General features: G+C 36.3%; 1 protein-coding gene across 1 annotated transcript in view; it reads left to right on the forward strand.

Annotated features, from left to right (window-relative positions):
• Positions 1-1549: 1549 nt before the first annotated feature.
• The window catches only part of ZFAND3 (zinc finger AN1-type containing 3), a gene marked incomplete at its 5' end in the record, with an annotated part of 214161 nt that continues 198324 nt past the window's right edge, over positions 1550-17386 (forward strand). The window contains one exon of the mRNA XM_079712639.1: positions 1550-1577. Coding sequence (XP_079568765.1) covers positions 1550-1577 — 28 coding nt within the window. The remainder of the gene's footprint in view (positions 1578-17386) is intronic.

Consider the following 17386-nt stretch of genomic DNA (forward strand, 5'->3'; position numbering starts at 1 on the left):
TAGTTCTGTAACTTTGGCAAGTTATATACCCTCTTGGAGACTCAGTTTCCTCATTGGTAAAATGGGGTTGAAGGCATGTGCTATTATACTTACCACGTGGTAGGCTTGTAATAAATGTTAGATGCCACTGTTAATACATCTTTGTCTGTTTTTTTCATTTTTATTCATTTTGTTGATACTTAAATTTCCTTACTGCCTTTGATGTCTTTATATTAAGCAGAGTCCTAAAGAAAGATCCACCTGTTAACATAGCATCTCTTTTGGGAAAGAGAATTAGTGACCCCTTCCTGCCTCCTCTCCCACCCACCCTCCTCATTTTATCACCCTATGACAATTACTGACAGTTAGATCTTGGGTCCCAGTACATTGGAAGACAGTCATAGTCATCAGGGAATACTTCCCGAGGGAGGCTTTCATTAATTGTTAAATTTACTGTGGAGGGCAGAAGATTGTTGCCATATTCCATGTGTAGGAGTGGCTTTGGGAAGACTCAGATGTTGGGAGGGGAGTTGCTGAGGAATGAAGCTGTAGATAGGTCAGTTTACTCAAGAAAGAGTATTCTAGGAGGCTTTTGTAGTTAGGGTGGCCTTTGGAGTTAGCTCAGATCTTAGGTCAGATACCTCTGCAGCTAGTTCCCCAGCTGTGTGACCATGGGCAAGCTGCTCACCTGTTAAATGGCGATGACTGTATGTCCTTGATTTCGAAGACCACTCAGTTTAATAACACCTTGGAAGGAGGTGGTGGAAACATTTCCTCATTAAATTATTCATCACTTGTAGCCAGTGGTATGATATTTCCTGGTTGTAGAAATGTTTATGTGATTTTTTTAAAAGGTGTATTTTAGAAACAAAGCAATCTGGTAATGCCCAGTCTCAGGGATGTTGGGGAGATTAATAAGATAATGTATGTTAAGTGCCCATCCAAGTTAGTACTCAGTGAATTGTAGTTATTATTAACAGATGAAAGGACATGAAAAATAATTTGATTGGGAACATCTGAAGAAAGAATTTTAAATGGCAGGGTCATGATATGACCAGGATCTGAAATTGGACTAGAATGAGGGGAAAGAGGACAAAAGGTCAAGTAATGTTATAGAGGTAATTGAGTGTGTAAATAAGGAGCAAGTTCTACCTCTTTACAGACAAAATTTTCCCTTTTTTAGTGATGAGTCTGTGGTATATGTTCTAATGTAAACAGAGGGAATGTGGCAATCATGTGGGATAAATTCACTCCTCTGTTATCTTCTGGGCATATTACAGTATTCCTGAACTTGCCCCATATAAGCTGCTAGTCACAAAAAATAAAGCATTGACTAACTCACAGATAACAAACAAAAAAAATCTTATTTTTGTTGTTTTGTTTTTGTTTTGTTGTGGGGGAGGGTGGCTGGCTGGTTAGGGACTTCTCATTAGTTTATTAGTTCAGTTGCCTGGCCAGGAAATTCTTTGCCTATGTTTCAAACATCTTTATGTTTTGATTAGAGTGATAACTGAATTTTTAGCTCTTCTTTCTTTTCTTTCTTTCTTTTTGCCCCAGGTCCAGCAAGACTATGAACCTCTGTTCCAAATGCTTTGCTGGTAAGTGCAGAAAAAGGGTTTTTAATTTATTTTAATTTTCTTCTTTTGGTTGTTTTTAAGACTGTCTAAATTATTTTAAGACTGTATACCCTTTTATGGGTTTATGCATGGGGTTTTATTTGCTTGTGTGTGAAAGCAGTTTCTCGTCACTAAGTTGCTTCATATACTTGCTTAGGACTGTTGAAACAGTCTTCCCTGAGTGAAATGGAAATCTTGTGTGTACTTGTACCAAACAAACTTTCCTCAGTTTACAGTTGTTGGCATATAGTGGCATTGTAAACACTTGTGTTGTAGTAGGGTAAAATATATATGTTCATCTCTGATCTTGATTTGAATGATTAATGGTGAATGTTGCTTTTACCAATGAGAATACAAGAGAAAGAATATTTTCATGTTGGAGTCAGGAAGAGAATAATGCTGAATTAGGCTTTCTAATCCAATCCCTCAATGAAATCACCTTGGGTAAGTCACTTAATCTCTTTGGGCATTAGATTCATCATTTGTAACATGAAGGGCTTAGGCTTGATGTTTGCCAAGGGCCTTTTCCACCCCCTAAATGCTGATTGGTTGACTCCTTGAATTATGACTCCTTAATAAAGTTAAAACCTTCAGGTGTTTTGTTTTTTTTTTTAAAAAGAACTTCACATCTAATGATCTTATGTAAAATAAGTAAGTCTTACTAATTGGGATATGTTTAAGTTTCATTCTTATTACTTTTTATTACTTTATTGTTTTGCCTAAGACAAACCTGGACACAAGTTAAAGTGGTAAGGACAGATTTTAATCAGTAATATACCGCTGCAGTAGGGAAGAGGGGACTTGTGCAGAGGGAAATGGACATTTTAAAGGGAGAATGAAGGAGTAGGGGAGGGGCTGCTAGCTTGGCTCAGTATAATCAGGGGAGTAGAAAAATTACAAAGGATTGGTTATTGTAAATGAGACTGGCAGTGCCTGTTAGTTGACAGTTACTGAAGTTAGGAAAGTTAGGATTTTATCCTCCTACAGAGATAGAGATTGAGACCCTGTTCTTCCTGATGATTACATTTAAAGGAATGGCTTTCATGTCCTTGAGAAAGACACTCCTGAGTGATTGAGTTGTAGGAGATACACATATACATCTCAAAGGGACAGAGGAAGGGTTCACAATTTTAAACCATTTAGTAAATGCTCTAAGATAGGGTAGTCAGGGGCCTATAGTCAGCTGTTTGTTGGAACAAATCTTAAATTCTTTTGGCAGCTTTGAGCTTTCTCAGACAGGCACTTTAAGAGGGACTAGGATCACCCTAGGGAAGGGGCCTTAAGCTGTTTGAAAACTGTGTTAGTCGGTTGCTTAAATCTGTTAATGTGGGGGGATATGAGTGTATGAAATCATTTGTGTTGGGAATCGGTAGTTTTTATAGGTCAAGGTTGAGGCCTGGTTGAGAAGAGGGCTCAGAGGAGCCTGGCTGGAATTTGGTCAAGGAGAGAATCTTTGTCAGTTTTCATCTTCTGTTCATTGTGCTATTTGGACAAGGAAATGATCATAGTGTAAGCTTTAGACCTTTATATTTATGCCAAAACTAGGGGATAGGTTGGATGGAGTTGGGAGGGTTGGGGAAGCTGGCAGTATGTATCTGTTAAAGGTCTGGAATTTGTCAAATACTTTAGGTTTTTAAAAGAAATATCTGGTAAATACTGGTAAGTTTGGTTTTTATCCAGCTTTTAACAGAATCTCTGCCATGTTAAGTGAATGTATTGTGCTTTTCTTACTTTGCATATCTACCATTACAGATATGAAGAAATGCTTCCTCACTGATGAGAGTTTATATATATGTGTAGTAAAGATGAAGTAGCAATGAGAGAAAATGTATATTGTGTCTGTCTCCACGCGCATATCTACAATTACAGATATGAAGAAATGCTTCCTTACTGATGAGAGTTTATATGTATGAGTAGTAAAGATGAAGTAGCAATGAGAGAAAATGTATATTATGTGTCTGTCTCCATGTAGAACTAGTTCCCCCTGATAATTCAGTAAAGCGTGGCTGTGGGAGAAGCCAGGCACCTATGAGTCAGGTGGCTCACATCAAATACTCAAAGAACTGTCTCATGTCCCTAAATAAATATAAAGTTTAAAAAAGTATCAGCGAAGATAGTTCAGCCATGGTCTTTGCATTTCTTTGGACTTGTTACAGTTTTATTTTCTATGGTTATCATTATTTATTGTATCTCTGGTGGCCTATGTCCATTGACTGTTTACACAGCTTAGTTATTTTTGCTTTTAAAAATATTAAAAGGATATTTTCAAGTGTGTAAAGAAAATACTCTCTCCTTTCTTCTTTATCTTTGCCCCCACACTCCTGATTTCCCCAACATCAGTTGAAAGGAATGACTTGTAAATAACGTCCTGCTTGCTGAAGCAGCATTTTTGGTGTTCTTTTTGAAATTCAAGAGAAAAAAGATCATTGAACTTTAAAGATACATTTGTGTATTTTGTTTCTCTATGAAGACAGGGAGAGTATAGAAATGCATTGTAGCAGAGGCATGAGATGTGAAAGACAACATGAAGATTACTTTGGCCAAAGCCACTGTGATTTTAAATAGTCTTTTAAAGTGTATCATAAAGTGTACAATGTACTTTAAAAGGTGGAAAAATTACTTTAAAAATAGCTATTGTGTACCATTAGGTTAAAGAGATTTTTCAGGATTCCTTTTTAAAACTGTGGTGGAAAAGTGAGTTTGTTATAACTTGTTTACATGAAATTGAATGAAATGAGTAAAAACATGTTTAAAGTCTTGTCTAGTTTTGGCTTTTCTACCCCCTTTATAATATTCTACCTGTCATGCTATTCTGTTTTTCATTAAACATTTCATATTATTTTTCGTATGACTTTACTAAAAGAATCAGTAAATATCTATATATCTATAATAGAAAGCAACAAAATTTCATGACATGGTACTAATAGTTATATTAGGGTGATATAAACACTTACTGGTCGAAACACTACTTTTTAATGCAGTTTTTCAAACTGGGGGTATTGTGATTCATTAGTGGGTAGAGAAATCAATTTAGTGGGTCATGATCCACAATTAAAAATTGATTACAATAGAAAACAGTCTGTCTGAATGCATCACAGATATTAAGGATAAGTATTGTTTGTAAAACTTTTGTTTGAGTTACACGTTATTTTCATTTATGTATGTAATGGGTTGTGATGTAAATATATATTACTGTGGAGTATGGTTTAAAAAGTTTAAAACCACCAAATTGCAGAAATTCACTGGAGAGCCATTGAGTTACGTGAGATCTCATTTTCTTTGCAGAATAGGGCATATTTCCTTTCTGTCTTTAGGCAAGGTGTTAACCAACTGATTTCTTGTGATCTTTGTTCATTCTGAGCTATTGACTGATTTGGATTATATGATTTTCTGTGTGAAAGCATGAACTAATCCCGATTGCCTATAGCTGTGTTAAGATATATGAAAGGTCAACCATAGCATCTAAAGGGTGGTCTTGCTTCTTAACGACCATAGAAGTGCCTGGGGTATTATTTTCTGTTTGAGTGCAAACCCAATTTTTGAATTTGTGAGTTTTAGATACCAACCGGTCTAGATATTTAGGGACATTTAGTACCAAATTCACAACGACCTCTTGTACTACTGTATTGAAGCCCAGCTATCATAAAGCAGTGCTTTTCACAGAATGGGTTTGCTAAATAAAAGTGTGTATGACAGAAACATCAACCAGGATCATCACAAGGTGGGGAAGGCAGAAATTTTAAAGAACTGACTGAAGTAACAGCTCTAGCAATGTGGCATTATCTCTACCACACTTGGAAATGCTTGCTGTGGGGGACAGAGGAGTCTGGTCACTAGGAAGTAGCTATAATCCATAGACCATTTTTTATACATTATAAGAGAGTGAGCTTGAAGATAGATCCCAAGGGATGGAAGATTCTTTGAGTAGCACTGATGACAGATGCTTATCAGAAGACAGACTTAACAAGTGCTCAGTGTAAAAAGAATCAGTTTGGTCTTGTGGACTTTTAGAGTGTATGTATGTGGTTTTTAAATAATTTTCAGCAATTTCTTTAAAAAACGGACACTAAAATGTCTATTATTTATTGACTGACAAAAGTATTTCATTGAGAAATCAAAGTAAGCAGTTTCTTTTTAAACTATAGACATGATCTGAACATACTGTTCCATTTAAGCCTAACTTTTAGGAAACTTGCTATTCCATGATTCACATAAAATTGGAAAAATAAGGGAGGGATGATTATTCACAGTGGAAGAAGGTTTCTTTTCTTTTTTTTTTTTTAACCGTTTACAGAACGTTTCCTTTAAAAAGGAGTACTTTTAATGCATTACTATGTTGATTTATACAAAGACAAGAATAAGACTAGAAGAACTAAACTGTGAGGAGAGGAGTCTCTTGTCAGTTGAAGATTAATTAAAGCAGATAAAACATGGTTTTAAATTTTCTGAATGGTTATTTTCTGAAAATTAGTTTCAGTGTAACTTTTCAAATATGTGTATTTCTTAATGGAAAGATAGTTAATCAAGCTTACCTTTGTTTCATGGTTAGTTGTACCTTGTGCCTTGTTAGTGGTGAAGAATATTGCAATAAATAAAGAAAATGATACATGCCATGTAGGAAGCATATTCTGGTAATGACTCTAGAGCTGTGTACTTGGTTTTGTAGGAATCTGTTTTCAGGTACCCATTCAAATGAGTGATCTTAGATGTTGAGTTCTGATATTTAACATCGGAGAGAAATATGGTTATAAATGAATATATTTCTGTTATTAGCCTTTGTCAGCTCGAGAAAATTATTAATTTTGTATAGTAATTTCATCTTCACTTTTATTATTTCTTGATATTATCTTACAGTTATTGTTTTAAACCTAAAATGGACTTTCGAGAGGCTTTAAGGAATCGAAATAGCTAGTATTAAAGCAACATTTCATTTTCCTCATTGCTGCATACTTTGTGTCCAGTCTGGAAATTACCAAGCTTGTTCATTGCTGTTTAATCTTCTATATAAGTCCAAAGTGATTATTGAATAATAGAGTTTTGTAATTTATACTCTTAACATGCCATTAAGTTGTTTGGGATTTTTTTCCCTTTTAAAGATAACATACGAACATTAATTAAGTGCTGATAAATAACACAGGGACATTAATTAAATGTTGATTGAAGTACGTGATGTATATTGTTTTTAGTTAGACAACACATTATATGTATATAGTTGCATGGAGTAAAGCTGGGTGAAGGTACGTGAAAATTTTAATTTTGGTAGTCTCAGAGTAGGAGTATTTGGGGGGGATTTTAATTAATTTTGATTTTGTCTATAGTTGAGATTTTTATTATTAATTAATTGGAAACATAAATTTTTTAAAAAGTAAAAGTGCATTCTACATATGTCTGACAGACTCCAGAAGTGGTTAGTTTCGTTCTGGAATGAGCAAAATAAAGTTGGCTGTAGCTAGCAGCATAGGGAATCTCAATGTTGACATCCAGGGTAAGTGATACAGCAGTGGTGGGCATAAGATGGAATGGTAAACCAAATGCAAACATTTTTCCTTGAGGTGACTTGAGTTTCATGGTAATTTCCAGAACAGGGCAACATTCCCATTTCATAACAAGTAAACTAAAATGTTTCCTCATGAACCTGGAACTCTTACTGCTTTGGAGTTACACTCTGATTTCCTTTCTGCTTCCATTTCCTGTTAGAAGTTTGGACTAGAAGTGGCCTGATTCTAGGCCACTTCCCTTTCACTTTTGAAAGGGAAGAATTATAGGTTAGAGCTGAATTTTGAGGATCTGCAGTAAGAGGAACAGAGTGAATCTGAAAATTTTAAGCACTTCTTGTAATGCATGTTTCCTTTTAGAAATTGTGGGAACCCCATATCCATTAAATAGTGTAAAATAAATAGTGTAAAAACAAACAAATAGTGTAAAATAGTGTAAAACAAAACACCCACTCTAATGAGTCATTTTATATAGCATGGTGAGGTTTGGGCAGTATAGTAGAATCTGTATGCTTGTCATACCTTGATTTTTCAAACCACTTTTTCCCAGAAGAAAGGCAGCTGCTGCTCTTAAAATGGAGCATTTGAATAGGGTATTTATGTCTTCGTGATTCTGTTAACTTGATTACTGTTGTATACCCTTTGATTTCTTTAAAGCCGAAAAGTCCAGTTACTCAAGTATAACACACATTGTCATGTATTTGTTAAAAAGTGACAGTTCAGCTTATCAGATTCTCTGAACCATTTTATGTCCATTGGTGGGTGTCTGTCTGGTGTGGATGTCTGAAAATTCAGAATATTATAGTAAGTAATATAATAAATGTCCACAAGCCAACCCAGAATTAATGAACGTTTTGTCTTTTTTTTGCTTTATAACATGTTTTAAAAGGGAACTAAAATCTTATAGGTTTCTTTTACCCCAGTCATCCTCTTTCTACCTCGGAGATAATCATTATCTTTCTTATCTTTATATTTACACTTTTTACTATGAATAGGTATTTATATAAACAATGTATGATTCTGTTTTTAATATGTATAAGTGGTTTGTTACAGTACTTATTCTATAAACTTGTATTTTTTTAAATAATGCTTTTAGAAACTAATCATGTTGGAACTTCCCTGGTGTGCAGTGGTTAAGACTCCGTGCTCCCAATGCAGGGGGCCTGGGTTCGATCCCTGGCCAGGAAACTAGATCATACATGCATGCCACAACTAAGAGTTCACATGCCACAACTAAGGAGCCTGTGAACCGCAACTGAGGAGCCCGCCTGCTGCAACTAAGACCCAGTGCAACCAAATAAATAATAAAATAAATAAAATTAAAAAACAGAAGAAGCTAATTATGTTGACACATGTTGCTCTAGTTCATGTTAACTATTATAATATTCTATTATAACAAATGTCTTAATTTACCCGAACAGTCTTAGTTTATACTTTTTATATCAGTGAAATTAATAACATCCCTTTGTACTCCTCCTCAGTGTCCCAGTTTCGTTGATAAATTATTGGTCACCTTCATTATACATGCTCCAGTTTATCTAGTCCTCTGTTTGATGGACATATAAATAGTTTCAACTACTGTTTTTATACCACAGTTTTAATAATCTCATGTTTTCTCTATTTCTTTTTAAACACTTGCTTGAATATGTTGAGACTGTTTCTGTATTAGAAACCCTGCTCTTTGTGGTGTAGCTTCCTTGCTCTCAAATGAAAGCAACTCAGAGGCAGCAGGTCCTTAACTGATTAGCAAAGCTGAACTCTGGCAGCCGTTTCTGACCTCTTAGTCTATAGCACTTTGCTGTCTTACTAATAAGCATTCTTAAATTGTGTGGTTAATTATTATGCTAGTCAGGATAAATGAAGCAGTGTGTTGAAGATGATGTTGTTATGGAAATTATGTCAAAAATAATTGCTGCATTTCTAATGGGAAACAAAATGCTCAGTGGTTTAAGTAGCAGAAAGGCAACTTCTTTTAGGCCTTGAGTAGAAAAATTGTGACCCTGTGTCATTCTTAAGTGGAAGAAATTTAATAGCCATTGAGTCTTTTAAGATAGTTTGGCTCTGTTATTTGGCTTTATTTCTGCCCACATATTGGTCTAAAGCTGTGGTCTCTGTAACGGTGCACAGGATTGTCCATTGAGGCATAAAGAGAAGATGTTAGAATTTCTACTAATACTTATTTTTGTCATTCTTTAAAAATTGTTGGTTTTTATAATGTATATAATCTTATTGCTATTAGTTTCCCAGAGTTGCCATAACAAATTACCACAAATTTGATGGCTTAAGACAACGGAAGTTTATCCTCTCAGAGTTCTGGAGGCCAGAAGTCTGAGATCAAGATATCAGCAAGCAGGGTTGGTTCCTTCTGAAGGGTCTGAGAGAGAATCCATTACATGTCTCTCCAAGCTTTTGGTTTCTGCCAGCAATCCTTGGCATTCCTTGGCTTGAAGACACATTACTCCAGTCTACTTTTATTTTCACATGGCTTTCTCTCCTGTGTGTCTCTGTCTTGTCTCAGGATGAGTGTCATTGGATTTAGGGCCCACCCTCATGTAGGGTGATCTTATCTCAAAATCCTTAATTATATTTGCGAAGATGCTTTTTCCAAATAAGATTACATTCACAGGTTCCAGGTAGACTTTTTTGGGAGGAGGGGGTGGTTTTGTGAGGGGGCACACCGTTTAATCCCCTTCAGGAGTATATAACTTTTTAAAACAAAAAGACATGTGAGAGGTATGTGCTCAAATTTTAAACTGATGGTGCTCCTCTGTGAAAGAGGCTTGGAGATCCCTAGTCCTGAGACCTGCTTAGGTTAGATGTGGTTGGCCCCGTTTCATGTAATAAAGTCAGCCCTCTACGACATGAAAAGTGATGAGTTCAATGCTAATGTTTCATGTTCTCAGTCTAATGCAAACTAAATCAAAATGATCACTTAGTTTTATGGGCTTCCTTTTAGGTTTGGTGGGAAAATGGATAACAGGTAGATTCAGGAAAGCACCATGAGGCTTTTTTTGTGCTTCACTGGTCTTGATTCCACCATGCTACAGGTACTTAAGAGTAGTTTTTTTTTTTTTTTTTTTTGGCTGCGTTGGGTCTTTGTTGCTGTGCACGGGTTTTTCTCTAGTTGCGGCGAGAGGGGGCTCCTCTTTGTTGCGGTGTGTGTGCTTCTCATTGCGGTGGCTTCTCGTTGTAGAGCACGGGCTCTAGGCGCATGGATTTCAGTAGTTGTGGCACATGGGCTCTAGAGCGCAGGCTCAGTAGTTGTGGTGCACGGGCTTACTTGCTCCACAGCATGTGGGATCTTCCCGGACCAGGGATCGAACCCGTGTCCCCTGCATTGACAGGCGGATTCTTAACCACTGTGCCACCAGGGAAGTCCCTAGAGTAGTTTTTAGTCTGGCTGTTTCCTTTGTGCTTGATTTAGAGGGTTATGATAAGGTTGCTTTTTTATACTTTTCTTGGTTATAATCCCCTTACACTTAATTCTTAGTCTGCAGAAGGGGTGGTGGGAAAAATGATAGGCCATTAATGTATAGCTAAAATATGATCTTTAATGATACAAAATTTTATATCATTTAAAAGCCCCAACTGCTCAGCTGGGTCTTAGTGTGTAAAGTAGAACTAAGTGTATGTTAATAGTTTTAACTATTACCAAAGTTTTAAATTTCTTAATTTACTTTTTAGACTAAATACTGGCTATAGAGAAGAAAAAAATACCTTAACCCAAGACTTCTGGTTTGGAGAAAAACAACAAGGGTGCATAATGTTAAAAGTGAATGCCAAAAAAAGGATACTTAAAATAGTAATGGAATAAGAATTACTGTTTGTAAAATAAGATGGAAGAAGTACATGGACAATTATATCTATGTTTTTTAAAAGGCAATAGAATCCTGAAATGAAGTAATTGCAATAGTAAGTAAGATTTTTGCAGTCCTTTTATATTATAAAGCCATTTTGTACAATATTATCCCATTTGATCCTCACAACTTTGGCGATTTTGTATCTCCATATTACAGGTAAAGAAACTGCAGCTCAGATGGATTAAATAATGTTCCCAAGATTAATTTTTTTTTTTTGCGGTACGCGGGCCTCTCACTGTTGTGGCCTCTCCCGTTGCGGAGCACAGGCTCCGGATGCGCAGGCTCAGCGGCCATGGCTCACGGGCCCAGCGGCTCCGCGGCACGTGGGATCTTCCCGGACCGGGGCACGAACCCGTGTTCCCTGCATCGGCAGGCGGACTCTCAACCACTGCGCCACCAGGGAAGCCCCCAAGATTAAATTTTAAAGCAGAGAACTGAAATTTGATTTTAGGTGTTTACACACCAGTCCCAGTCTTCTACCACTGTTTGATGTTGTCAGGAGTGAAGGTAGCTGGTGTAGATGGGGTTGTACTGTAAAAACCCTGCAAAGATGTAGCAGTGGCATTGTTTTGCATTTGTGTGTAGATTAGGGTTTACACACTTTTCCTGTTCTCTTTTCTTTTATTTAGTTCAGTTGCAGTTTGTCTTTAGATATCACGGGAAAATCAGAGAAGCAGTGCTGGAAGCTTCACACAGTGGCTAATTTGGGAAAAGGTGTGCATGTGTGGTGGGGGGAGTGTTGTTTGTCTGACGCATTTTCTGTTTTGGTGGTGAGATCTTCGTTTCTTAATATCTTGTTCGTATAACTTTTAGCTCGTTAACCTTGCTCTCTGAACTGCATAGTGATGCACTATTTCTAATTTAGTCTTCTGTGTTTTGCTTCTCAGAAGATTTTTTCAAAAATGTTTGGAGGTGTGATGTAATTGCAGGGCTGTTTTGCACATTGTCAGTGTGAAGGCAAAGATAAGTTTCATATTTAGACAGTGCAAGCTGCAGGTTTCATTTGTTAAACCTTCTTGTTGGTGTTCCCATTTTCTCATGTATGCATAATAGCGTTGGAAAAAAGTCTTGTTTTGTTGTATCCATATTTAAGCAATTTGGTTGAGTTATGGAAAAGCCTGTCCTCTGCCTTGTGTATTTGCTCATTTGGAAACCTTGTATAGTTTATTGAGACACTAGTGATTTGTTCCCCAGCCTCCCTGTGGATTTTGTTCCCTATTACAATCTCATTCCACCTCCCTGTCCCATATTCCTGCACAGTTAATTTGTACATTTCAGGGCAGTTTGTTTCATTGTGTGTTTTTGTAATCCAAACTGAATGTAACGAGCTATGTGCTTTAGGGACCTGGCTTTGCCTTGCCAATTAGAACAAAGTGCTTACTGAGAAAGAGTATGTTCTAAATAAAACATGGCACCTCTGAGTGGGACTGACACTCATTTGGGAGTAAAAGAGATGGATTTAACTCTTTGACTCACAAAGAAGAGCCATTACTAAAGTTCAGCACTTTTTTTGGCGGAAAGAAAGGTAAATATTTACCTTCATAAAAAATAGTTTTATAAATTTCCTTATGGACTGAATAAATTTAAAAGTTTGTTATTTCAAATCCCCTTTTTTTCTTCATGATCAAGACATGTTAGCAAAATTCTTTAAACTTCTGCAGACTAAATTCTGCTGCAGTTTGCAAGTTTTGAATTATTCATGTTTAGGAAGGTGAGGGTGTATAAAACTGTAGCTATATTCACCTCTTTATTTTTCTAATATATCAAGCCAAGGTTTCAACGTAATAGAGAACCGCCCCCAAAAGATACTTGAAAATTATGAGGAAAATGTAAGATTTTGCCATAGTGTATGAATGTTACTTTATTTTTAGGTGATAATAGAATTTTGAGCTATCAGTGACTTAAGACTATTTGGAATTTTAGCAGCATTTTCATCAAATATTTAAAGCACAAATGTCTTTGAATAGATCTTTATAGGCTGACAGTTTACTAATTCACTCCATAGGGAGACCCTTTCATAAGTTGATTCAAATGTTGTATTTATATCTACACTAAAAAGAATAGAGTTCTGTTTTTAGCTGATATATCACATAAACTCTATAATTCAACATTGGCACAAGGAAAGCAGTGAAGGTGCTTGATTTTTTTCTGTTTTCCATAGGACTTGATTTGAAGGAAAAAACAGAACTTTATCAAAAGCTTGGAAACATAAACACCAAGGGGAAAGTTGTACATATAAAGACTGGTAACGGGTTTAGACAACATTTTAACATTTATTAACATATACAAGCAAGAGAGAACAAGAGGAATATATTTCGATGGAATAATTCAATTAAAAAGTATAGGGCTTCCCTGGTGGCACAGTGGTTGAGAGTCAGCCTGCCGATGCAGGGGACATGGGTTCGTGACCCGGTCCAGGAGGATCCCACATGCCGCGGAGCGGCTGGGCCTGTGAGCCATGGCCGCTGAGCCTGCGCGTCCGGAGCCTGTGCTCTGCAACGGGAGAGGCCACAAGAGTGAGAGGCCCGCGTACCGCAAAAAAAAAAAAAAAAGTATATAGGTATACCCTGTTGAAAAAAATTATTTCTGGAAAAATGAGCTCTGTACTGGAGGAAGCTAGTTTAATTGGACTAAACTAAACCTATACATTTCTAACACTGTCCTAAAGTCTTGAAAGCCCTATTGATGGTTTTAAGAGAAAGTCATTATAACAGAATTATTAAAGTCCCCACACTCCATTTTTGAAGATTAACACACAGAACGATAATATTTTAAGTTTGAACAGTTTTTTGAGTAAAGATAATTAAGGCTTAAACCTGCTGCTGCCTTCTTAGCACTGTTCTAAGCTGTGGCTGAACTAACAGGCCAAGACAGATAACTTTTAAAATATTCAGCATCTTCAGAAATCACTGAATTTGCCAGCTTTGCATAAGATGACAATGGTGTTTTCTTTGGCTAATATGGTTTAAGATCCAGTAGATAGTAACCTCAGGAAAAGTTACTAAAAATACTTTTAACACAGGTCCTAGACTTCTAATGGCAACTGAAAGCTAGATTGTTCATTTCTTCTATGCCCATTCCATTACTCAGTATATGTCATAAGTGTTTTATAACATTGTTTTTAGGAGGTCTAGAAGTGTTAAATCTCCATTAATCAAGTGGTATTAGAAAATGGTGATCATGGAATATTTGGAAGAAATCTTAGAGTCTTTCTAAAACACTGGTGCTTATTCCAAATGTTTATTGAACTAATGAGTTTCAAAGTAAACTGAAGTGGTAGGGGTAAAAAGTGGCTTGTTTTTTCATCTTTTATGTGTATCTTTCAAACTCCATTTCCTTTCTCCTAACATTGTAACTGTGCTGTTAGTAACCTTGAAGATGGGACCAGAAAGAAATCTATAACAAAGTGGCGACAACATTTTTATTTGTGAGTATTTGTAAGTGATTATATGTGTTTTTCTGTTTACCATCTATTAATTCATTTCCTGATTGTTTTGCAAAGTTACTTAAGCTTATTCATTGTTCGATAGAGTAGGTACAGTTGACAACTTTGTGTTACATTTATTACAATTTTTTTAATCTTAAAATTTTTCTTAATGTGAGGCTTGCATTATAAATGAGATTTATCCCATAAAGCAACTAAAGAATCACTAAAATGTCCTAAAAATATTTTCTACATCATTAGTACTTTAAACCCCCATGAACTTGACAAGTCTTTTTTTTTTGCGGTACGCAGGCCTCTCACTGCTGTGGCCTCTCCTGTTGCGGAGCACGGGCTCCGGATGCACAGGCTCAGCGGCCATGGCTCACGGGCCCAGCCACTCCGCGGCATGTGGGATCTTCCCGGACTGGGGCACGAACCCATGTCTCCTGCATCGGCAGGTGGACTCTCAACCACTGCGCCACCAGGGAAGCCCGACAAGTCTTTATTTCATATATATTCCCCCCAACTGTCAAGTGGTCTGGCTTTATGAGATATCACAAAGCAGACAAAATTCTCCTCTTAAAATTCTTAAAAGCTCCTGCCAGAGGAGGAGCCTAAAGAAGAAAAGAGAAAAAACTTTGTATGCTTCCTTCAGGCCGAAACTTGTCTTCATTGAAAGGAAAGTCAAAAGCAATAAATCCAATTTTCTTTTGGGATGAGTGAGGTGTATTGTGTTTTGACATATGGTGGGTGTTACATAGAGATGGTGTCACTTATAGCTTTTGTGGCAATTTAAGAACTTAGGTAGTGGCAGTGCTGGATACTTAATACTTTTGTCTTTTGAGGTGTTGGGGGAACTGCATAGTATCTAGAAAAATAGCAATGAAGCAGATAATTTTGGACAGTGGGAAATTTTGTGTTGGAACATCATTGACATAGTCTTATATTAATTAGCAGTGGTAATCACTTATTTTTGGATATGCCAGATGATATAATCTTTATAAAACAAAAATGAATGAATGTCTTGCATAAAAGACTTTTAAAAAATGTATAGTTGTCATATAAAATGTCTGACTTTGTTTTAAGCAAGCTTTTGTTTTTTGGTGTTAATAATTTTGAGCCTGTGAAAAGCACGGCTCTTGGTTAAGTGCTTGTCAGGCACCTGGACACTTGAGGCATTACTGGTTATCAGTCCTTGTTAAAATTCTGTGGGTGACTCTAGTTGCATCATATATCAAAATTCAGAGAACCATCGCACCCCAATATCAGAGTGGTGTTTTTGATATCTCAAAGGGCTGGTGTCCTTTGTCTGTTGAGTGCCTCCATTGAAAGGCTGTCTGGGACCTCTGTGTGTGTTTTAGATGGAAATAAATGCAGGGTATTCAGGGTAGAGATTCCTAGTGACAGAATGGAGGGGAATGGAAAGGCACACAACAAGCTTGTTATTTTAAAAAACTGCAACCAAGGGAACCTTTTCAAAGTATATTGTAAAGGTCAGATTTTATGTATTTTCTACTTGTGCTCTGTATGACTGAATGGAGGCTATTTCGCTTCTGATTTATAAGATATTTACCATGACTCAGTATTTTGTGACCACCTAACATTGTTAGCACTTTTGTCTTTGTGTGACCTCACCCTTAATATAGAAAACAAAGACTCTGAGTTTACAGAAACTCTTTCTTGTAGACTTTGCTGTTCAACATAAAAGTGCACAACCTTAGAGGAAAAGTAATTGTTTGGATTTTTCAAAGACAGAACTGGGTTTTTCCCTTCCTTCAGGCACATTATAAAGTACCAACAAACCCTTTCTTGGTAGTTTAAAGTTGTGACGTACTCTTTTTATTCTTTTGTGCCTGGGTCATGGTTGAAGGAGAGGGAAACAATTTTTCTTAACTAGTATCTCTTAAATTCGCTGGTGCTTTAATTTGTCACAGCATTATCAAAGAAATTGGTTTTACTGCTTTGGAAACTAGTTTTAAAAAGTTTTGCTGTAACATGGGTGAACTTTGAGGACATTGTGCCAAGTGAAACAAGCCAGTCACAAAAGGGCAAATAATTTTGATTCCACTTAGATGAGGTACCTAGAGTGGTCAAATTCACAGAGACAGGAAGAGGAATGGTGGTTGCCAGGGACTGGGGGAGGGAAGGATGGGAAGTTCTAGAGATGAATGTACAAAATGCCACTGAACTGTCACTTAAAATGGTTGAGATGGTAAATTTGATGTTATGTGTATTTTACCACAATTAAAAATAATGATTAAAAGAAGTGTTTAATCTTGGATTTTGAGTATAATGTTGCTCTCCATATTTGCCAAGAATCAATCTTTGTTCCAGTTTCTTTTAAAAATCCATTATTAACAGGAGGTTAATTGTGAATATTCCTTCTTGTTCTTTGCAACCAATAAACTAGTGATCTTCAGTAGAGGAGAATAAAAACTAAAAGTATTTACAGAAATAAATAAAAATGAGAACTGAAAACAATTTATGTTTTTTCCTTCCTTTAATTATCTGTGTAAATGATGCCAGATAAGTGTCGTATATATAATTATCAAAGAAAGTATGGTGGCTTTGATTTTTTGGGCAAGCTACTTAACTGCAATATCAGTTAACTCATTTGTCAAATGGAGGTCATTATACGTACCTCACTAGGAATCAAATGAGATGATGATGTAGATGAAATCTCTTTTATTGATAAAAGTATTTATTTTGTCAAAGTACTACATGCCCATAGTTTAAATAGTCAAAATATTACATGTAACAAAATGCCCCACACGTCCCTACTCCTTCCAGTTTTCCCCAGAAGCAGCTAGCTACTTTCAGTTCTTCTGAATTTATACTCTGTGTATTTATGATTAATATACATATATTGCTACTTTTTGATTTATCACTTTTAGACATTTTTTACTTTTTGTTATATGTATAAAATGTTTGCTTTCTTACACCATACTCTCCTATCCCCTTCCACTCCAGATATGTTTATAGTGCAACTTGTGGTTAAATAATTCTTCAGTA

Source organism: Hyperoodon ampullatus (assembly GCF_949752795.1).
Source record: "Hyperoodon ampullatus genome assembly, chromosome: 10".
NCBI classification, from domain to species: Eukaryota; Metazoa; Chordata; class Mammalia; order Artiodactyla; family Ziphiidae; genus Hyperoodon; species Hyperoodon ampullatus.